Below are 24,861 nucleotides of genomic sequence, written 5' to 3' on the forward strand. Positions count from 1 at the left end.
CATTTTTAATTTAAAAAATGAATTCAATAAATTTATTAGCTTATATTTTTTATATGTATCATAACCATTTTGAGGTATGGTACCAGTAATCATCATTACGTAACCTACCTTCATTGTACTGCCTGTACTGTCAGGCCAGTTTTCCACCAGGAAGAGAGCACACAATTACAAATCAGCAGTGCTTGCTGTGATGGCCACCCGATCATCCACAAAACCTGTTTCTCTGAGCTGTAGCCCGAGTTTAAAATAGCTCATTTTCCTCTCAGGTTTTTTCCATGATATTTGGAATAGTGTTATGTAACCACCTCTTACTGATACCCTCTTACTCTTTGTCACTATGCTTGGATCTTGTAATCCATTTATCAGTGTCTCTTTTGACATATTACTACATATGTGAGAAGTGTTGGACCCAATTGCAAACCATAGTCCCTTCAAAAAATAGCATCTTTTCATGAGGAAAATAAATTGAATAGATCACAGAATACAGATTTTTAGATTGGGATTCTTTACCATATACATTGCACACCCTGTTCATTGTTCAAAATTACAAATTACTCTCTCTCTCTCTCTCTCTCTCTCTCTCTCTCTCTCTCTCTCTCTCTCTCTCTCTCTCTCTCTCTCTCTCTCTCGCTCTCTCTCGCTCTCTCGCTCTCTCATTTTCTGAACCGCTTTATTAGGGTCGCGGGGGTGCTGGAGCCAATCCCAGCTCTTTCCGGGCCAGAGGCGGGGGACACCCTGAATCGGTGGCCAGCCGATCGCCATGTACACTCACACCCTTACCTAGGGCAATTTAGAGTCTCAAATCAGCCTACCATGCATGTCTTTGGAATGTGGGAGGAAACCGGAGCACTCGGAGGAAACCCACACAGGCTCAGGCAGAACATGCAAACACCTTATTCTAAATAGAATGGATTAGATTAGATTAGAACTTTATTTCATCCCGTATTCGGGAAATTTCTTGGTTTGGATTATGTATGTCCATTGTTTCTTAGATTTTGTTTGGAATCGTGAGAGGCATAAGTAGGTGGTGGTAAATGTTCATAACTGACTATTAAAATTTACCCACGCAACAGTATTTTTCAAAAGAATGAGAAGCAACCTTGAATCCTGTGTGTGTGTGATATTCTGCAGATATTCAGAAATTCACACGTGACACATTCAAACTGCTATCACCCACATAGAAAACATTCACATAGACAAAAAAAAGAAGCTACCAACCACCCACACACTCATACACACACCCACAACTGCACACAAATAAGAAGGAAAGCAGTGGCTAACAAAAGGAAGAGAGACTGATGGGCTCACACTTGTTATATAAATGCGTGTGATAATGATTGCAAATGAATTGCAAATAGTTGCTGCAGTGGAATATTGTTGATGTTCACCACAGATACTAAAAAGCAGCAATATTTGTTGCTAAACAACCACATAATTGTGACATGGCATTTAATATATAGTAGCTTTCTATTATCTGGCTTTCATTTGTTACCTTCCTTCTGAGTCATCCTTCATGGGGGTTCTGGCAGTTGCCCCTCCTCTTAAAAATTAGGAAATATTCACCAAAATGTTTCATTGTATAAATTATTCAGACAAAATGGAGGTGCTATTTTGTAGCCTTTCTTTTCTCGGAATGTTGAAGAGGTTCAAAGGCTGAAAAATAACTACTTATGCATCTTTTGGGGCTGGGGGAGAAAACAAGAGTACCCAAAGAAAGCCGACATAGGCAGGTGAGGAATATGAGAACATCAGAGAGGAACCTTGCATTGAACCTTTGTTCTCAGAACTGTTAGACAGATGTGATATCTGCTCACAGACCAAGCTACCCGCTGATATGTATTAATTCAATACATTATGTGGGTGGTAGGTTATGCAGAGATGCTCTTTGCAAACATAAACTTGGAGTAGTAGTTTTTTTTAATTTTGCACCAAACAGTCAGGGATTGCACAAACATTGGACTGTAAAGATTATTTGTGTGTTGTCATAATGCTGCGGCTGTTTTTTTAAAATAAGCGCACATTGCCGTGTGCTGGTTTCATATAACTTGACAAGTTGTTTAGATTGTAAGTGTTGAATTCATTCATATTGCCATATTTTTCTCATGTTGTATTTTGTTGTTCTAATAAATAAAAATAGAAATGTGGACATTTGGAAAAGATTGCTTCAAAATTGTGACTGACTGCGAGGTGACAAAATCAACATTTTAGAGCAAGGGTGTCAAACTCGGGTTTGTTTGCGGGCCGCAATAACATCAACTCGATTTCATGTGGGCCGGACCATTTTAGATATAATATTTAGATTTTTTTTTAATTGGATTATAAGAACTGGATCAAAAGCCCTAAAGATTTAGTTTTTTTATAGATATAAAACTGTTTATTTGAACTTTTTTTTCTTAGTAAGGGAAAACATCTAGTAATCATTTGTTTTTCATTTCTAATGAAAACAATTTTTTTTTTAAATTTTATTCAATATTAAAGTGGAAAATCGAAAATATTTTTACATATTAATTTTTAGATTTTACAAAATGCTTTTTGACCTAAAAACACCAAAAGAAAAAAATGGATAAAAATTGCAATTATTGATTTAAAAAGAGGAAAATCAGGAAATATAATATACATCTATAATCTTCATTTGAATTTGATCCTAAAACAGAAAGGTGGCACTCATGATTTACTTACTCGGGCCGCACAAAATGATGTGGTGGGCCAGACTTGGCCCGCGGGCCGCCACTTTGACACATGTGATCTAGAGTGAGCCATACAATGTGGTTCCAGCTTTGACAAAGACAAGGAGAAATATGGCATAGCAAACTAATCCCCTTTGAAGAATAAATAAATCCATATTACCTTACACATCATCTTAATGAGCTATCCTAATTTTATCATGTTGCATATAATTTAGATAAAGAGAAAAATTTAAGATTTTGCAGCTACAGGGGAACAATTCTATAAAGTAATCTGGATTGATCAAAAACCACGTCTGAAGGCTATTCATCTTTCTTGATCACAAGTAGTATAAAAATAATAGATTGTTAAATGAAAACATGAACAAGAAAAACAGGTGTCTTCTGACCCAATAAACAGTCGCAATCCCCTTGGTGGTGGCAGAAATGGCACATGAATTAACTATTCATAAAGGTAAACCCTATCTCTCTTCGCCCTTATTCAAATGCCCTAATTAATCATCTTTAAATAGATGGCTAGACCTACATTACTGACACAACTTCGTGTACATCTCCATGTATTGCATCTCGATAACAGATGGTCCCACAGGCTATTGTTGTGGTTGTGTGTGTTGCATATGTACACATATATTTTTTAAACTTTTTCAGGGACAGTGGTCAGTATGGAGGATTTCTATTCACAATTTTTAGCTCAATTTACTCACCGCCAGCTCAAGCCACAGAGTACCGTATTTTCCAGGACATAAGCCACATTTTCTCATAGTTTGGCAGGGCCTGCGACTAATTCTCAAGTGCGACTTGTTTTTTTTTTTAAATCTCTCTGACCACCAACGGCCTGTTATGTTGTTTGTTGGCTATAGTTATCTGGAAAATGCTTCTATGTTAAAAGATGCCAATTTAGTCTGTTGTTTTTCAATTTTACTTTTGCAACTTGAATTTATGTTTGTTCTTGGTTTCTGATCAAATAAAAAAAAATCCCTCACCAAAAATGCAATTTATACTCCAGTGCGTTTTTTTAGGATTATTTTTTCCTCCTCATTGTGCATTTCTTGGCTGGTGCGCCTTAGAGTCAGGTGCAACTTATAGTCCGAAAAACACGGTACTCGGCCGTTTGGTCGCCGGACTTTTGTTCGCCGGACTTTTGGTCGCCGGACCTTTGGTTGCCCGGAAGGTTATTGATAATTACCATTTAAAATTGTTGCTCAAATTCCCTAAATACAAACTGCGAATTATTATTTAGTCATACTCAATGCCCTATTAATTATTAGGCTAAAGAAAATCTCCAAATGTCCCGTACTTTTATTGTGTTTTGTTGGAGAACTTGTTAAGGACAACTCATGTACATACAAACTCCTATACACTCACACGTCCGCTCAGTGAAACTGCTCAGGGCCATTGTTGGCTTTTATTGATGCCTAGACTGTGTTGTTTTACCTTGTTTTGTCGCCGGACTTTTGGTCGCCGGACTTTTGGTCGCCGGACGTTTGGTCGCCGGATGTTTGGGTCCGGGCGACTAAACGTCCACGACCAAACGTCCTGCGACCAAAAGTCCGGCGACCAAAAGTCCGGCGACCAAACGTCCGGTCACAGAAAAACACATTATATATTGTGGCAATTATTATTCATTCATTTATTCATCTACTGAACCGCTTATCCTACCAAGGGTCGCGGGGGTGCTGGACCTACCCCAGCGGACACCAGGCAGGGGAACACCCTAAATTGATGGCCAGTCAATTGCAGGGCTCAAGGAGACGGACAACCATTCACGCTCACACTCATAAACTCATGGCAATTTAGAGTGTCCAATCAGCCTACCATGCATGTTTTTGGAATTTGGGAGGAAACCGGAGTACCCGGAGAAAACGCGGAAAGCGGGGGGCTTCTGTAAGGTGTTTTATGAAATTGCATTGTCGCTATACAATTACATTAAACACAAAAAACAGGTTGGCACAGTGAGTGAGGGTCAAGGCTATGTGTGGAGTTTTTAATGTTCTTCCTGTGTTATTGGGTGCCAGCCAATTGCAGGGCACAAGGAGATGGACAACCATTTTTGCACACACTCATACACAGAGACAATTTAGAGTTCAATCAGCATACCATGCATTTTTGGGAGATGTGGGAGGAAACCAGAGTACCTAGAGAAATCCCACACATGCAGGGGAGGCTGGCACCTGATTCAGTGTGTACCACACCTACTGCCCTTGGTGGGCTCCAGTGACTCTTGTGAGGATAAACGGCTCGGAAGATGAATGAATGAATGAATATAAACAGCTCTGCACCACCACATTTTCTAGCTCGATTTTGCATGCCCTTCTCAAAATCTCACTGCTGACCCTTTGCACCGTTCTCACAAATTTAAACCTGTGACCTAAATAAAACTTTGAGATAAATTAAGTGCCCCAAAAGCTTCTAGGACATCACATTTGTTTCATATTTCAACAAACTGGCAGGGTTGGAAAATAACAGATTATATTTAGTGTAGGTTACTGAAACTGAGTTGGGTATTTATTGTGTTTTAATTTTTTAATTGTTATTTTTATTTGAACTTAATTAGAATTTACTTCAGTAACAAAGTAAAAACAACAATAATAAATATCCAAAAATAAAAGGAATAATAAAAAATAACCCTTTCAGAATCAGTGGTTAATACAGTGGTTAGCTATTGGAAAAAAATGACACTTAAAACTTAAAAATAAATAAAATTGAAATCACCAAAAACAGTCCCTTGCCATATGAAGGCATAAGGCAAGTGACTGTTTTTGGTGATTTCAATTTTATTCATTCATTCATTTTCTCAACCGCTTTGTCTTCACTAGGGTAGCAGGGGGTGCTGAAGCCTACCCCAGCTGACTTCGGGCACGAGTCGGGGACACCCTGAATCGGGGCCAGCCGATCGCAGCGCACGAGGACACAGACCAAATTAATCATTGATTAATTCTTTCCTTTTCTGTATTGCTTATCCTCACAAGGGTCATGAGGATCGTGGAGCGTATCCCGGCTAACTGTGGGTAGTAGGTGGGGGAATTCTGAATTGCTTGCCAGCTAATAGCAGGGCACAATAAGACGAACAGCCTTACACGCTTGCACTCATTCCTAGGGGCAATTTAGAGTGCCCAACCAGCCTACCATGCATTTCTTTGGAATGTGGGAGGAAACCGGAGTACCCGGAGGAAACCCACATGCAAACTCCCAATAATTACAAAAAAAAAATCTAATTAAAATGAAGGAAAACAGAGCGGCTCAGAGACCGAGTGGTTAGTGATGTCCAATCCATTTTGACTGGGAGGAGTGAATGAGCACTAGTAAGTAAAACTTAGAAAACCTTTTCTTGAGACCAACTCAGTGACTTCATTCTTCCGAGGGAAAAGGATATCATCATATTCTGGTTTAGAGTCAGATAACAGGCATGGAATTTGACAAGTGGCATTTGAGCATAACAAATCTCATCTCCAGGGAGAAAAAAAAACACAATTTATTCAATTATTTTAGAACATTAATATTGCAATAATCCTATAGAGTAATACTGCCATATTGTTGTGAAAGGCAATGCTTTCCAAAAAACTACATTCAGCATAACTTTGTAATATTGATAATAAGGTTTGAAAATCTCTAGTACAAATAGCATTGTTTTAAAACAAACGTAATTTAGGCATCATCCAGTTACCTCTAGTAATAATAGTAATACCTCTACTTGAGGGCAAAATTACATTCTTCATATCTGCCTGTCTAGAAAATAATGATAAACCACAGTATATTACACAAATATAATAAACACTTTTCACTTAGAATAAAGCATTGATTTGTAACCATATTGCTCGATCATATTCACATTTTTCAATACCAATCAAAACATTTGAAATAAGTATTCATAAACCCTTCCATTATATTCTCTGTCTGCATATTCATCGCATACAATATAGAATAAATCGTTCTTATCTCACTGTGGAAAATATATTGATCACACTATATTACACACACTGCAATGGTAGATGTGTTTTAAAAATACACTACAGCTTGAACTCAGTCATTTTAAAGGTTTGTCTGTCAAATACATCCAGAGAGGTTCAAGTTTAGAAAAGTAAAATATTCCAGCTCTTGCAAATACAACATAATAACTCTGTCACTGCTTTTGACAATGATAGATTGATCATGTAGTGTCCAATCGAAATTCTGATGTGAATTGAAATTAGTTTACCAAGAATACACATCCAATCCATTTGAAAAAAAATCAAGTGCCATCTAATCACTCTTCTATTGTCAATTTAGATGAGTTTCTGACTAGTAGATGCTCAATCCAGTGGGAGGTCTAGCAGCTCATTCACTCATTAGCAACTCCCCCATTTCATGTAGTTGGCAGCCAATGAGTTAAGGAGTGTCTGACACAAGCATGATAGAGTTACTTTACACGTGAACATTGCAATATTCTGTATTGCAGCAAAAACTTTTTTAAAAAGTATTTTCAAACAGTTTTCGGTACAGTGTCAATACCACGCAATCAGAATCGGTAACTGTTGCTAAAAAAAAAGTGGTATCGGTGCAACACTGATATTTATTTTGTTGTATAGTTTCTGGAGTGGATTGTTCTTGTGATCACATATGTTCAGTACATTCAACATTAGGTAAAAGAGAACAACTGTAAAAATATGTGTACAGTATTAGGCTAGCCTGGCAAACCAGCCTGACTTTGACTATGTACAAGACACATGGCAAGTCAGGCTAGTCTTTTGCAGTTTTAATTGGATTTCACCTTCAGTCCAATCTGTACAGGCAAATCATAGCACAGGAAGGGGGATTTTGTGATGCCTCATGAATATGGATGTGTCAATATATCGATACGGTGCTGTATCGCAAGAGTTAGTACAGTGGTACCTCTACAAATGAATGCTTAAACTTTTTTCAGTTCACGAAACACTTAGCTATGTAAACTATTGTTCCAAAATATGATAATTTGTCTAAGTTGCAAAACATCTAAAGAAATTTAGCATATAAATATAACAAGGAAATGCTGCAATGCATGCCGTAGACTTCACTTTCTACACTGTAGAATCTACAGCCATCATGCAAGCCATAATTACAAATTATACTTCTTCCAGTAACATCCATGCTAGGGGCCTATCAGCCCTAGCACCCATGAATGCACCACAAGGAGCATTAAGTGAGAGAGAAAGCAAGATTTTTTTTAAAAAATCCAAATAAAACAAGTGAATTTTGTAGGAAAACAACAACTACAATGCCCACCACCACACCAGTGAAACCAAACAGACAAGGGTGCAGTGAGCGAAAAACCCTGCCATCACTTACATCACTTTGGGTAGTGACTCTGACATCCTGGACAAGAGCAAAGTGGGATTAAAAACCTTTTTTTGGTTTATTTTAGATAGAAAAGGACTACTGGTTGTGGCTCAGTGAAGTCCAATCTATCCAATTCAGAAAAGTACCCCCTTAGGGATTTTAACAAAATGTCACTCTTTAAGGCGGTTGTTAACGGTCGTCTGGTTGTTAACAAAATGTACCAAGAGGCCAACATTTTTTTACTAGGATACTGTCAATTTTAACTCATCAGCTGCTACTGACGACACTAGAATTCCAATTCATTTTGACTGGGAGGAGTCGAATGGCACTCAAAAATCAGCATTCAAGGCAAGTCCCCCCTGTTTAATCATTCTTTTATTCATTTTCTGAACCGCTTTATCCTTAATAGGGATGCGGGGGGTGCTGGAGCCTATCCCAGCTGACTCCGGGCCAGAGGTGGGGACACCCTGAATCGGTGGCCAGGTGATCGCAGGGCAAGGAGATGCACAACCATGCACACACACACCCATACCTAGGGGCAATTTTGTCCAATCAGCCTACCATGCATGTTTTTGGAATGTGGGAGGAAACCGGAGTACCCGGAGGAAACCTGCGCAGGCCCGGGGAGAACATGCAAACTCCACACAGGTGGACCGACCTGGATTTGAACCCAGGAACCCAGAGCTGTGAGGCAGACGCGGTAACCACTCAACTGCCGGGATGACCCCCACCAACCCCACCCCCCTGTTTAAATTAATTTGAAAATCTAGCATTGTCAGTGTCAGGCAATGAGTTACACAAGACACTCATTTGTTTACAGTCTGCCAGAGTACAAAAAATAAACAATGTTTATTTTCCCATTGAGAAAGAACTTGTCATTCTCTTTAATAGTTCTATTGCTGAATATTGATTGATTTCCTGACCCATGTATCGGTAATTGTTGTATTGCTGTATTTATATTTTAGCGTTATCAATTTAATTCTATCAGGAGGTACCCGGAGGTTTCCAATACACCATGTACTCTGAACATCGATTACAATATCCAGCCCAAACCACAAAAGACCAGACTGATTTGCCATCTAACTTGTACATGGCAAAAGTAATGCTGGGATGCCAGGCTAGTCAAACCTGTAGTTCACAAATACAGGAATTATATCATTCATTTTTAAATATCTATCTAAATATCTTAAACCATCAGTGGCTGTATTTCCTTACAATCTAGTCTTAGGTTAACACTCATCACATGAGAATAACGCATTTGATAAAATGTATGATAATCTCATTTGGTTAGCGTTACTGCAGCTGAATGTGGCAAAGTCACATGAAGGCAATAGCAAAAGCGAGACGCAAGATTACAAGAACACGGACGAATAAAAGGTTGTAAATTGTTTAAACTGTCATCTCCTACAGAGAAAGTTGAAGAACATCTCTACCTTACTGGAACCAATAGAGCTTTGGTGTTGAAAACTCAACCGGAAGAGGAGGAGGATGGGGATGATGATAAAGAAGATGAAGATGAACCGGGGGGTTGATACTCAGCACCTGCACCATGCTCAGTTACCATAGCCTCCGAAAATGATGTCATTTCTTTGTCCTTTTCCTTTCTGCTTCCAGTACAGACGGATCTCTGGGCTGGTTTAAACTGCCAGGTAACTCTCTTGGTTGTTGACGCCTGCTCAGCTGTGGTCGTTGGCGCCCCTGCTGTTGCAGCAGGTCGATCGGCCAAGTCTGCTGATCCAGCATTGCTATTTTGGTCTTTTTCAATAAAAGACTCGTCCTGGACCCCAGGTTCTGCGGTTTCTCCAAATGATCCCCAACGCTGTTCTGGTGCTGGTCTTTTAGGTCTCGCTATTCCAGAGGATTTAGCTCCAGTGGTTGTGACTCTTGAGGGGCGACTGAGCCCCGAGTCAGAAAGGTCTGAGTCCCAGTCACTGTCACCAGCCACTGAACCACAGCCCAATATAGACTCATCAACAGGTTCAGAGCCAGAACTTTCCGAGTCTGACTCCCTGGGAAATAGAAGAGATACACGGAAATTACTAGAGTTTTACTGATCTCACTTTTTGTCTCCTGATACCGACACCCGGCAGTGTGGTAGATGCCATATTGGTAGATTTGACATTCCCTTCCAAGTTCATGCATTGATGAGAAAATTGAGTCATAAGTAGCTAATTTCTCAACCAATTTTTAAAGGTTATTTATCCGTGTCAATGCATCTCCAATTTAATCAGTGATGTCTGTTAATTCGCTGCCACGCTCCCAATTCAAATGGATTAGACATCTACAACTGATAAACTCCTCTAAAAAAGGCAGAAACATGAATGCATGCCACATAATTGGATGTCCATCATTATCTTGTGTATCTGGCAGCCATCTTGGCTTGGGTAACCAGGGTTTGGAAACTCATTTCGGGAAAAAAAAAAAAAAACGTATTAGTCAGCATTGGCGCGTTTTTTTCTTTGTACTCCCTGATATTGATGATGTTATTTTAGTGTCTAATCTGTACAGATAATGATATTGTGATTGGGGCAAGACTAGAAATTACTTCTAATACTACTTCTGAGAAAAGTAAGCAATGGTAAGTATTCACAGCTATGTAGTTGTGATTATGTAAAGTATTTTAAATAGCATATCATGTCACTAAAAATGTGACCAGTGATTGGAAAACTGAGTGTATCCATCTTTAGATACCTATTATTGATGAATATTTAGCAGAAAAGTCCAAAAGTGAAGACATAATTTTCAGGAATCTTGAAGCCTGAATTTACTCCAATGCTGGATTGACACATTGTTTTGCTTTCCAATGAAACATTTTTTTAATAAAGACGTGTGATTTAACCTTTTGTGGAATAGTGATCCGTACAGTGGACATCTATTCAAAAGTTATCATTATCCTAACTTATTCACTACCAGCTCAGATCTGAGTATGAAGGAAATTGTTTTTGAAAACACATTTAGCCAGCAAAATAATCGTCCAATCCATTTCAATCGGGACTTGTATCATTACGACTTTTTAGACGTAATAGTACAAAAAGTTGGGTAGTATTACAAATTAAACCTTATAATATTGACTTTTTATCTATGAATATTACAACTTTAGTCTCAAAATATTTACACCTGGTTTTTGTAGGCCTATTTTTTATTTTTTTATTTCTTTAGTCCCAATTCTCCACCGAAACTAAGTAGTCACACAGAACAAAAGGATCAACACTAGGAAAAATTGAACGATTAAGACAAAAGGATGTGTGTTTCTGATATTAATATGTATTAAACAAAACACACCTGCCACTGTATGATGTTGATCCTTCCGGACCTAAAAGTAGGCAATCTGGAGCAGCAAGGTACACAAAGCTATCTGTACACAAAAAGTCTCCTTCTTCTGGTTTACGTGGGCCTAAGTGAGACAGCCTAGCATCAGGTTCCATCTTGGACTGCTCCAAGTGTGCTTTTCTAGGGTCAAAGTGTTGGTGTATACTCTCTTGTTTTATGTCCTGAGTGGAGTAATCCGGAACTGCGGAGATCTCCCCTTGTCTTGGAGATACAGCAAGATAAACAAAGCTATCTGGTTGAGCAAAAGGGTCAATGTCACCACAGTCCAGTCCTGAGCTTCTAATTGGCTTATGATATGGATCAATGAGATGTTTGATTGGCTGCCTCATTGGAGATGGTGGCAGAAGGGGATCATTCGCCATTACGGTAACTTTTCGTTTCTGCCGCATTGCTTCAGACTGACTTACGTCCCTGTTGTCCAATGAGGATTTAAAAATTGAAAACTGTCCTCCTTCCTTTTCGTCTGTGCTTTTTACGTCATGGCTCCCTTCTGAGGGACAAAGATTCCCATCTCTTTTTATATTTTCTTCTATGTCTTCAGGAGATGTGGTGCTGAGGAGTGAGGGGTAGCACCACTGAAGTTCAGCAGACTCCTCCCTGCCCCATTCCTTTAAACATCCGTCCTCTCCCTCCTTCTCCAAGGACGTGTTGCTGCTGCCTAGGTCGGAGCCACTGATAGGCTGGTCGCTGTCGGAGCCAGCCCCTTCCTGGCTCTGATTGGATGATGAGAGAAATACGCCACTGGAGTCAGATACTAGCGTAAGGTTGGAGTCTGGAGAGCTGTCCTCTTTATTGGGGCTGAACAAAGATGGGACAGTTGCTTATCAGTATTACGCCATTGACTCAGTAGTACCAAGTAATATTCCTACAGCCATAGATGGATGGTGACCCAATTTTAAATTTAGCTTGTTTAAAAACACAGGGTTGAAGGGTTAGTAAGGAAAGTTTTGGCCAAATATTAAACTCAAATGTGATACTATTAGAAGATAATGTAAATAAAATGTAATGCCGTGTCTAAGTTTACATTTAACAGATGTACATCAGAAGGTATTGGGAGAATACATACTATTGGTAAAGCAAAATAATGAAAAATAAAAAGAAACAAAATATTGAAAATAAAAAAGTAAAAGAAAAAAATATATAGTTTATAAATATAGTTTTAATTTGAGGAATTTATATTTCTAGCTGTAGTGTTACATTTTTTAAATTCAATTCTATTCTTATGTATGGTTGTGTGTTCGTGCAAAGCTTGATTTTTATTTGTTAACTCTTTGGCTGCCATTGATGACACTAGATGCTCAATCCATCTGAAGTGTGAATGAATAAACATTTGCTGGCAACTCTCACACTTCAAATGCATTGGACATCTACTAGTGATAAAATACGTAATTCAAAAATACATATCCAAAGGATAGCTGGATGTCTATCATTGTCAATGGCACTGTTAGAGATAAAAATAAATTGTATTTTTAATCAAATCATCTAATGAATATATTATAATTATTAACAGTTAGCATGTCATTAGTCAATTACAACAACAACAATGTAAAACAGCTTAGTCCGTTGTCAAGTCTGAATTGACCGACATCCTACGTGACTGCCTGTTTATAAGTATATATATAAAAACCTAACACTTGACTTACAGTAGGCTATAAAGATTATAATTTCGTCTGCCAATAATGTTGAGATTGATTCTCACCTGGTGCTCACAGTGGAGGTCCCAGCAGGAGATTTTAATGACCACCCAACAGTGTCTTTGTCTGTGTCAGCAACCGGTAATACCATGGAGCTCAACTCAAGATTGACCTGCGACCTGCTCCCCACGCCTACAAAACATTAGATGTGATTAAATCAAACAAGACCAAGATCAGAAACAAGCAGGGGAGATTTAAAAATCAACATTGCAAACCCACATATCTTCTCCAGCTTTCAGTATAAGTAACCTTAGCACTTCTACTTGTTGACATTCAAAGCACTAATCATCAAATTACACTCTGTGCTCCTCCTGTACACGTACACATGCTAATCTGTGTGATGAGCAATAACCATGACCATTATATTATATTGTATTATATTGCGGGAGGCCCGGCGGATGAGTGGTTAGCGTGCAGGCCTTACAGCTCTGGGGTCCTGGGTTCAAATCCAGATCATTCCACCTTTGTGGAGTTTGCATGTTCTCGCTGGGCCTGTGTGGGTTTTCTCCGGGTACTCTGGTTTCCTCCCACATTCCAAAAACATGCATGCTAGGCTAATTGCACACTGTAAATTGCCCCTAGGTATGAGTGTGAGCATGAATGGTTGTTTGTCTCCTTGTGCCCTGCAATTGGCTGGCCACCAATTCAGGGTGTCCGATGCCTCTGGACCGAAGTCAGCTGGGATAGGTTAAAGCTCCCACCATGACCCTAGTGAGGATAAACTGTTTCAAAAAATGAATGTGTAGTGCTTTATAGTATTGTATTGTATCGTGTCGTATCATATAATACTACATTGGTACCTCGACATACGAGTGGCCTGACATACGAGCAATTCGAGATACGAGTAAAATTTCGGGCAAATATTTATCTTGAGATACGAGACAAATTTTGATATACGAGCAGACAGCGGACGCGAGATGCAGCTCATAAGAACATCATTGGCACTGTTTCTCTCCTGCATCGTATTCCAAGTTCATTTAAATTTGTTTATGTTTTGTTACGTGTGTGTTGCCGTGCAAGAAATGTTGGTGTTTTTTCAGAGGGTTGGAACGAATTAAATTGTTTTTAGTTCATTTCAATGGGAAACTTTCGTTTGAGTTACGAGAAAATCGACATACGAGCTCAGTCCCGGAACGAATCAACCTCGTATCTCGAGGTACCACTGTAAATGATATTATACTTTCTTTTTAGCTGTCCTTATTTTTTTTATCTTATTTTTAGTGTTTTTTGTTTGTTTTTTTGTTTGTTTAAGGTTTTGAAATGCACTTGTGCTACAATGAGTTTCCTCCAGTTACTCAAAAACGTGTCTAGCAAAATAAAAAAAAGAAATGGTGAATATTTATATTGTGAATTTATCTTCACATTTTTACAATGCCTAAACTTTACATTAGCACCTATTCACCTACACATTCAAAGACCAATGGTGCTGCTGCCATGCAAAAAGATAAAAGTCGTAATACTTCCTAACTTTACATAACATTATGAGAAACTAATTGTTATGTTGCGTAATGTTCCATGATATAATGAGGGAAAAATTATGTTATCAATATATATTATAATGAAATTGTAGTTTTATGTAATATTAGGTTACATAATGACAAAAAGTCATGTTATGTAATTTTACATAATATTTCATGATTAAAGTCACAACATTGGGAGAAGAAATTTGTAATACTACGAGATTAAAGGTGTTATATTAAATATTGTTACATACTACGTATGGATGCAGTGGATGCTAATTTATCTTACCTAACATCAATGCCTCCGTTAAAAAGAACATTATTAAGAGCATTCACAAATAAGGAAATTCGCAATATTTTGTCACATCTACATCAATGTACTTTTTCAGTGCTCTAACAAAAGTAAAATAATTTATGCCATTTTACAGACTTTACAAACTATTTAGCTGATTTAGCTAAAATGGCCATAGTGCATCGATAAATATTATGTATGTGGAAAGACCCATAATATTACATTAATAATAAAACTTTTTTCTCAAAAGATTACATAAAGTTACACAGTATGATGACTTTAATCAAATAATAATGACTTCTCGTAATATTACAACTTTAATACCGTAAGAGTATGACTTTATTCTCATATTACAACTTTAATTTTGTAATATTATGTCTTTATCTATGCATTTTTATTTTTATTTGTTTGTGTGGCCCTAATACTCCATTGTAGATTGCAAAAGAATCGATTCTTATTTCTTTCCTATTTGTTTTTGCACTACCACAAGTCACCAGAATTTTCGTAATATTTTTTATCGTAACGATATAGGAGGATATTTTTGCATTTCCCTCGTTAACTCGCCTCTCCCATTCAAAATGGATATGAGGTCTAGCAATCATTGTCAATATCAGCCAATGAGTTAAAGTATGTAGAGTATTTAGATAAAGATTCCATATAAAACAATACATGTTCTGCCTACCTGTCCAGGCAGAACTTTTCTCTCTCTGTGGCCTGGGGTGTGTTTGGTACATGTCAGCTCGCTCTTTCTGCGACTCCAGCAGTGTCTGGTATAAATCCTGGGTGTCCCCGTGGCTCTGTGACAGATCTAGGTGCTCCAAATCAGAATCCAGTTCTCTCGCTCTCCTCTCTAACTCTGTCAAGCTGAGCTCGGAGGCCGCAGAGGAAGGGGGATGGGAGCCTCCAAAGCCTACAGGGGGCCGAAGGAGCGGCCAACGTTGAAGAGAACCTGTTAAGGAATCTGTATCATCTCCTGCTGCTCCTTCTTTCTCCCAGCCATCATCCCATATAGTGTTGACCATCTCAAGTACTGAATCCCAACATTCCATCTCATGCTCCTCTCCAGAGTATTCTCCAAGTCCTCCTTTCACAACGCATTCTTCATTCTTTTCCACCACCACCTCCACTGTTTTCAAATGGTGTTCTTGTTTAACATCCTCAGTATTTTCTATTTCCTCTTCAAATACTTGTTTGATTTTGTTTGCAGTCTCTTGATTTTCTTCTGATCTTATTTTGATCTCGTCTTGTTGATTTTTTTCCACCAGATATTTTCCAGCCGTAGCCTCCACAACATTGTCCTTAGTTTTACCACGGCTCATTTCATTTTCTTTTCTCTCTTGTTCATCATTATCACCTTGTCTTTCTTTGGATTTAGATCTCTTAGTTTCTTCCTGGTCCTTGTAGATCCTCCAGTGCTCCAGGTTCTGTTCTTTGAGGGACGCTCTGCCCACTAAACCTGCTCCTTGTGATTGATCTTGCTGCGAGGGCTCTTTTAGTGAGCACCGGCCTGTGAATATAGTAAGATCTGTTGAAAGCGGGTTCTCTGAGTGATGGCCAGGACGGAAATGGAGGTGGGAATTTGGACGGCGCTTCTCTAAGGCAGAGATTACTGATGGAAGCGGAGGAAGAATAGGAAGGTTATGAATTGCACCACCTTGCCGAACAGTCCTCTTTCTAACCATAATCCGGCGAGGCCAGGTGGACTCGATGCTTTCAGCCGAGCCTGTTGAGTCAAGATCTGCAAGCCCTTTTCGGAGTCGTGGGCTAAGCACACCAGGTCTCAACCCTGTGGCTGTACCAGGGCGAGACCTGCCACTGGACTTGGATGATTTGGACTTCTGGCTTTTAGATCCTTTTCCAACATGGCCCGATGTCACCTTTTCCATGTCCATAGGGTTTTTCTTAACTTGATCTAGAGCAGTAGTTTCAGTTTTATCCACAGCTTCTTGATTTACCTGAGTCTTATGTATGATGTTGTTGTTTTCATTTTGGGCATTATCGTTTTTAATTTTAGTTTCCATTCCTTTATCCAACCCCACTTCAAGAACTGCCTCCTGTGCAGAAACAAGAGTGACCTCTTTTTCAAATGTAGCTTCTAGCGCAGAACCTGGTGCCAAGTTTAACTTGGTTTCTGTCGCATTCTCCCTGGGATTTGTACTATCTTTTATTTCAGGCCTTGCTTCAATGTCCGCCATTGTTCTAAAATCACATACAGTTCCATCATCAATTTTATCTCCAGCAACAACTTGATTGTCCACACTATACTGGGTAGATGTAGTAGCTGCAAATGTTGTCTCTGGTCGAGCAACAGCTCTTCCAGATCTTCCTCCCCTTGAGCCCTCTCTATTTACAGCTTTTGACATATTTTGTACCTGCATTCCAGATTCCACATTTCCTTCAAAATCCCTCCCCCCTACTCTTGTTTTCACCTGTGAGCCCATTCTTTTTTCACCACCACTTTTAAAACTATCTCTGGCATCATTTTCATATTTGGTCGAACTTCCAAATCTATTTTTTCCATGTATTCCTGTTATGACGTCAGCCTCAGCCATGCTTCCACTCCCACTGACTAATCTTGATCCACTGCTGACTAATCTTGATCCATTGCTGTCAACTGGGCCTAAACCCATATTCCCATTGTCAACTTTAGAAACCATAGAGTCTGAGCCGACTTTCGAACCAGCTCTATTCCTACCTACTGCACCAGTGCCCATTCTTGGGGCAGCATTTGGTGAAGGTGAGGGTGAAGGTGAAGGATGGGGAAGTAGAAGAGGGGTTGTGTCTAAAGCCTGTTCAGATTCTAAAAAAACAGAGTCTCTTTCTGAACGCAGCGGGACCTGTCGACCATATCCGAAAGTCGCAAAACTCGTTTCCTTCCTCTCCCTTTCTCTCGCTCGCTCTCTTTCTAATCTCCCTCTTTCTCTCTCTTTTTCCCACTCCCGTTGTGCCCATCCTCTCTCCATTTCCCTCTCTCGCTCCCTTTCCCACTCTCGCTCTCTCTCACCACAGCCCCATCCACCTTGCTCTCTGAGGTCCTGCTCAAGGTCATGCGCAGAAAGTTGGACCAACGGGGCTCGGTAGGGGGAACGACTAAGTTCGTGGGGCGGTGACATCCTTAGGCTCTGGCTTTGGGAGTAATGCCTCGGTTGAATCATGTGCGGCGGTGAACAACGCAAACTTTGAGACTGACTAGGGCGAGGTTTTGCAGGTGAGAAAAACACTGGTGTATGGTAACCAGATGACAGAGGAGAGCCCGAGAAAGGGGATATAAGAGGAGATGTAAGAGAAGAAGATGGCCCTGCTTGGTGAGAATAGTGTCCTGGGTTTAAACAGCCGCCTCCTTGGGGTATCATTTCATTCGTAGAGATTTCCATACATTCTAGGTGTTTGGGAGGTGTAAGAACTTTCCATGAATGGCAACCATCTCTACTGTTTGTGCTTTCACCATGATGAGGGTGATAATGATGGTGGTGCTTCTTAGACGATGAAGATATTCCTGGTGCTGAGAAAGAGGACACAGCTGGAGAAACTGATCGGTTGAAATGTCCCGGAGAAGGGCAGGTACCACCGTCGCTATCTTGGACTCCGAGTTTCAAAGAGTCATAGATGGCTCGTTCATCGAGTCGGCGAACAAATGATGGGTTTGGTGTTAAAGAGCAAGGGTGAGAGTCAAACAATTCAGCTGGCGCTCTGCTACCCCTAAGGGAGCCACTGGCGGAGTAGCTAAAACTCCCCTCAACTCCACCGTCTCTCCGTCCAGATCCAGAGTGGTGGTGATGATGATGGTGGTGGCTGTCAATTTGTTGATTGATACACATTGTATCATAGATAGAGCGTTGCGGCACATACCCATCACCGTATCCCCCTTCCATCATCATGTCTCGACCTCTTACTCCTCTTTCCCCAACTGGATGTTTCTCCAGACAACATGAGCTCTTCCTGAAACAGCCTGGGCGGCTAAGTGGTTTTCCCATGTTTTGTTGGTAGGTAGCCGATGGGAAGGGACGATGGGACAAACGGGGGTCGTTTGAAGATTCAATTGTGAAGTCTTTAGTTTAACTAGATAAGACAAATATTGATAGGGATTACAGTATGCACAACAATGGGCAGTTTGGCTGCAGCAGAATTTAAAGTTTAATGAAGAATCATTTTGTCCTCAGGCTAATATTGAAAATTGCAATTAGGATCTTGACTTCTAAACAATGCCCTTGCTCAAAAGCGTCACTTAGAATTTCCATGATTTGAAACATGTCTGAAATTTAGACATTCACACATGTACTCCAGGCACATTTTTTTGTCCAGAACATATTATTTTGTTCGCACGTTTCTTCCAGCATGAGCTATTTTTTATTATTTTCTTTCTTTTTTTGTGATCTTGGAGTCAGTTGTGTCTTAATCCTCCAAAGCGTTAGAAAGACACGCACTGAGCACAGTGGATGGAAGACTGAATGCTGTCAAAGCTTCTTCTCATTCTTGCTCTGTTTGTTGACTTGAGTCGTCCATCTGTGAAAAACAAACAGGAAAAATGATGCTGAAAGCATTACATTTTATTGTACGGAACTGTCATGGTCTCGTACAATATTTCTATTTCTCTTTCCTGTCCACTTTATCGATGATCAGTGAAATGCACTTTGACCGATTCTCACCCTTTTCACATTCCCAAAATTTCATGTGACGTAGATTCGTTTAGTTTTTGATAACAAAAAAAGCCCTATTCATTTCCATGAGTAAAAACATTACATTATAAAATGTTTCTCATCCTACATTTTTATCCAATTCGTTTACACAAAAAATCAGGAAATCATATTGAAAACGTTTTTGCCAAAAACGTACACTTCCACCAATATTTAACAAAGCATTCCTTTTTTTTATCCCAATTGGGGTGAAAATGACCCGATATTAACAGAAAGTGACCTGAAAAAGCACCAGAATATACATTAAGTGCCCTAGAAATGCCCAGAAATTAGCAGGAAATGATCCAAAATGTACAAAGAAGTGACCCTGGAATGCCCAAAAACGTACAGGTAGTGATTAAAATCAACATGAAGTGACCTGTAAGTACCCCAAAACTAACAAGGAAGTGACTAAAAAATAACTAAATGGCAATTCATTTAAACTGGGAGGACTAACTGTGAATACCCTTCTCGGTGTGCCATACAACTGGGGCGAATTTTAATTTCAAAATGCTATAAAATGAATACCGGGAAAGAAAGACCATAGTTCATGCTTCATTCTATTCCTTTTGGGCCATATATATATATATATATATATATATATATATATATATATATATATATATATATATATATATATATATATATATATATATATATATATATATATATATATATATATATATATAGGGATTACAGTATGCACAACAATGGGCAGTTTGGCTGCAGCAGCATGTGTATATATATATATATATATATATATATATATATATATATATATATATATATATATATATATATATATATATATATATATATACATATATATATATATATATATACACACACACACACACACATGCATACACAAAAGGCAGCCTGGTGTACAGGTGGTTAGCGCGTCGGCTTCACGAGGGTTTGGGTTAGAGTTGGTCCTCACTGTGTGGAATTTCCATGTTATCCCCGGGCTCTTGTGAGTTTTCTTCAGGTACTCCGGTTTCCTCCCGCATCCCAAAAACAAAGTGTGGGCTGGTTGAACACTCTCAATTGCTCTTAGGTATGATTGTGAGCGTGAATGGTTGTCTATATCCCTGCCATTGACTAGCCACCTATTCAGCATGACCCCGCCTGTTAGTAGGTTGGGATAGGCTCCAGCACCCCTGCGACCCTTGTGAGGATAAAGCGGTTCAGAAAATGAATGGATTAATTAATATTTCTCTCAGTCCATTTAAGCTTTCTCTACTACCAGATGTCTCACCATTCACACAACTTCCACAGTAAAGAATTTTTTGGGGTAATGACTTGAAGTCATGAATTGTGATGAAGGAACACACAAAAAAGAAAAGAATAGGACTAGAAGAATTAAGTCATGTTTGTGTGTGCGTGTCTGCGTGTGTGTTCGTGGGTGCCAATGTCGCTCTTTTCAGCTTCTAGACTAATTTTCATCTGTGATGTGGATAACATAATATATGTGACTATTCTTACGTGAACGGAAAATGATTTTTAAAACGTGAATGCTCATTAAACATAAAAAAGAGACATTGTTTATTCATTGTCAATGCTGTGCTTTTCATGAAGGACCGGAAGTTTTTTTTGCCTAAATTGCCTTCATTAGTAATACCCTGTACACTAAATATTGATCCCCACCCATAGTATATTTATCAATAGCTTAATTACATTTTAAAACATCTATGCATCGTTTTGTTTTCTCTCCGGCTTAATTTAAACATCTTTAGTTCATCACCGCAGCAGCCATCTGCTCTATTTCCTCCGGTCAATAGAACACATCCTCAACATGTCAGTTTTTAAGAATCTGTTTTTTATGCCATTCTAGGAATGCACTGCACAATTATTGTTCTTACCAGAATGGTGTCTGTGACGAGCCTCTTGATGCATTTCACATCTTGATCTTTGTCGTTTTCTCTTTCTCTAGCTTATATTCCTCTCCTCCTCTTCTCTTGCTCGGCTGTGAATCATGCCTTCTGTCAGAGGAAGGTTTTTTTTCCCTTTTTTTCGACGCGCGCTCTGCCAACCAATACACCAACGCAAAACCTCCTCCTCTACCCTTCTCTCTCCTCTTCACCTCTCTCTCTCTCTCTCTTTTCCTTTCTCACAGGTCCATAGTCCCTTTCTCCTTCCCTCCCACTAATACTCTATATGCTACTGATGTCAAGATACTCAAAAAATACTCAATATCATTTGCAATGCTACATAAAAATAGTCATAACCCCAAATCAAATTTTATTTTTTATTGTCTTTCTGTGTCATTAATCATGATAAATGTTGAAACGTGGCTCATAAAGCTAAATCAAAAGTTTTCAAAGGAGTTCACGCACTGCCAACCCTCCCACTTCAAATGGATAGGACGTTTAGTGCTGTCGATGAAAGCCAAATGGTTAGGAAGTATATACTTAAAGCATTGGAAGAATACATTAGTATATAAGATGAGTACTAATTTAAAAAACTAAAAACTACATAAAAATTAAATTGAAAAATCCAGGCACAACTTTGAAAAATCCCCTAAATAAAAAAAATATAAAGAAAAGAAATAAAAGTGCCTACACCAGGGGTCCCCAACCACCGGACCGGGGACCGGTGCCAGTCCGCGAGCCACCGGTACACGGTCGATTGGTCGCGGGTCTTTTGGTTGCGAGTCTTTTGGTCCCCCGGAAGGTAAGTGATAATTACCATTTAAATCGTTGCTCAAATTCCCTAAATACAAACTGTGAATTATTATTTAGTCATACTTAATGCCCTAGTAATTATTAGGCTAAAGAAAAGCTCCAAATAACCCGGACTTTTATTGTTTTTTGTTGGAGAACTTGTTAAGACCCTGACTGACGTCCCTTCCTTAGGGGACAACTCATGTACATACAAACTGAACTCACACGTCGGCTCAGTGAAACTGCTCATGGCCATTGTTGGCTTTTATTGATTGATAAGACTGTGTTGTTTTACCTTGTTTTGTCGCCGGTCTTTTGGTCGTCGGTCTTTTGGTCGCCGGTCTTTTGGTCGCCCGTTATCGCGGTCCGAGCGACCAAAAGACCGCAACCAAAAGACCGGCGACCAATCGACGCACACGGAGCCACCTGGTACCGGTCCGTCAGAGAAATAAATATTAACGTTTTCAGTCTTGCCCTCCTACTCGAAATGAGAAAAGTTGTTATACTAATAATAATAAATAAATGCTCTTATGCTTGGGACTTATTTTTTGCCGTCATGGACGTCGTCCGTGAAACATATAACCCCATCCACCTCCATATTTCTGTCTTAAGTTGTCACCCTCCACATACGCCGGTCCATGACAAAATAGGAAGAGCTTTACAGTGAGAAAAAGTTTGGGGACTGCTGGCCTACACAACATATTTCCCCCCAAAAAACAGTTATTTAATTTTTAAGGTTTATTTCTTTTGTATTTTGATTAAATTTTTGTATTTAAATATTTCAACCCAATACCAAGACTCAAAATGAATGAATGAATCAATCAGTCTGTCTGTGTTAGGAGCAGCCTGCTATTGTTTTTCCTGACTCTCGTTTGTCCCTCCTGCCTTGCCGTTGTGTTCGCGCAGCTGCACGTGATTCGAAATTAGTCCCTGATGTGTCTATTTAAACCCCACTGAGTTTCATGTCATTGTCGGATCGTCTGCCTAAATTCCCTTACCATGCATCCACGTTACCTTGTTCCTCGATTCCACGTGTTTTCCCTAGTCCGGTTTGGTTTCATGTTTCGTTTCCCAAGTCCTTGTTTTTTTGTAAGGTCCCTCCTAAGTTATTAAAGTTTTGGTTATGAGCACAATTTGCCTCGTCCTCACCTGCTTCCCCGCGATTGAGTCCTAATCCCTCCTACCACACCTCGACGTCTCCCGTGGACGTAACAGTCTCTGTCTATCGATCGATCGGTCGATCTGTCTGTCCATCGATCGGTCGGTCAATTGGTCGACCAGCTCGCCCTACCATCCATCCAACCATCCATCCACCCATCATCCATCCAACCATCCATCCATTCACCCACCCATCCAATCCACCCACCCATCTATCCATCATCAACATATCTATCTATCCATCCATCAACATATCTATCTATCCATCCATCTATCTATCCATCCATCTATCCATCCATCTATCCATTCATCCATTCATCCATTCATCCATTCATCCATTCATCCATTCATCCATTCATCCATTCATCCATTCATCCATTCATCCATGCATCCATTCATCCATTCATCCATTCATCCATTCATCCATTCATCCATTCATCCATTCATCCATCAATCCATCCATCCATCCATCCATCCATCCATCCATCCATCCATCTATCCATCTATTTATCCAGCCACCATCCATCCATCCATCAATGAATTCATCTATACATCCATCCACCCATCAATGAATCCATCTATACATCCATCCACCATCAATGAATCCATCTATACATCCATTTATCCATCAATGAATCCATCTATACATCCATTTATCCATCCATCCATCCACCCATCCATCCATCTATCTATGCGTCTATCTATCTATCTACTATCTACTGTAACTGCTCCCACACACTTCTCCACATCTCTTTTTCCCCGGCCTCTCAGTTTGCCCTCTACCTCCCACTCTTCACCTCAACATTAACGCAACATGCATCAGTGTGGAGGCGGCACGGTACTTAGTCCAGGCATCAGCATCAGCAGCAGCTGTAGTAGCAAAGACATCCACATGGAAACAGCTGGCACTGCAGACCTCATCCATGCGAGATAATCTTCATTTGATTGAAAAATAATCACTTATACCGCCCTTTCCACCAAAAGAATGAGAGTACCTGTTTGGTGCTTGTGCTCTTGCTGTGCTTTGTTGTTGGTTTTAAATCTCATGCTTGATGTAAATCACATGGTTTTCCCTCGGTAAGGAGTCAAGTTGAAGCCAAGAGCTTTCTGGACTGCCCCCAAACTGGTTATGCTAAGCAGGGAAATTAGGTTGAGGGCAGTAAAAAAAAATCATTTATAGGGCCTTGCGAAAGTATTCGTCCCCCTTAAACTTTTCAATTTTTCACCATATTTCAGGCTTCAAACATAAAGATATAAAATTAAAACTTTTGGTCAAGAATCAACAACAAGTGGCACACAATTGTGAAGTGGAATGAAATTTATTGGATATTTTAAAGTTATCTAACAAATGAAAAACTGAAAAGTGGGGCATGCAATATTATTCGGCCCTCTTACATTAATTCTTTGCAGCGCCACCTTTTGCTGCAAATTGCTTGGGGTATGTGTCTATCAGTTTTGCACATCGAGATACTGAAATTTCTGCCCATTCTTCCTGGCAAAGCAGCTCGAGCTCAGAGAGGTTGGATGGAAAGTGTTTGTGAACAGCAGTCTTCATCTCTGCCCACAGATTCTTGATTTGATTCAAGTCTGGACTTTGACTTTGCCATTCCAACAC

The 24,861-nt window shown here is 39.5% G+C and overlaps 1 protein-coding gene across 1 annotated transcript; it reads right to left on the reverse strand.

The window, feature by feature from the left end:
* Positions 1 to 8,475: 8,475 nt before the first annotated feature.
* LOC144090235 (uncharacterized) lies at positions 8,476 to 21,438 on the reverse strand. The gene is made up of 5 exons (XM_077621604.1): positions 21,288 to 21,438; positions 15,435 to 19,255; positions 13,006 to 13,132; positions 11,259 to 12,104; positions 8,476 to 9,985 (listed from the first exon to the last, which is right to left on the reverse strand). The coding sequence occupies exons 2-5, from the start codon at positions 18,724 to 18,726 to the stop codon at positions 9,445 to 9,447; spliced, it is 4,806 nt and encodes a 1,601-aa protein (XP_077477730.1). The 5' UTR covers positions 18,727 to 19,255; positions 21,288 to 21,438; the 3' UTR covers positions 8,476 to 9,444.
* Positions 21,439 to 24,861: the final 3,423 nt, after the last annotated feature.

Source organism: Stigmatopora argus, chromosome 15 (assembly GCF_051989625.1).
Source record: "Stigmatopora argus isolate UIUO_Sarg chromosome 15, RoL_Sarg_1.0, whole genome shotgun sequence".
NCBI classification, from domain to species: Eukaryota; Metazoa; Chordata; class Actinopteri; order Syngnathiformes; family Syngnathidae; genus Stigmatopora; species Stigmatopora argus.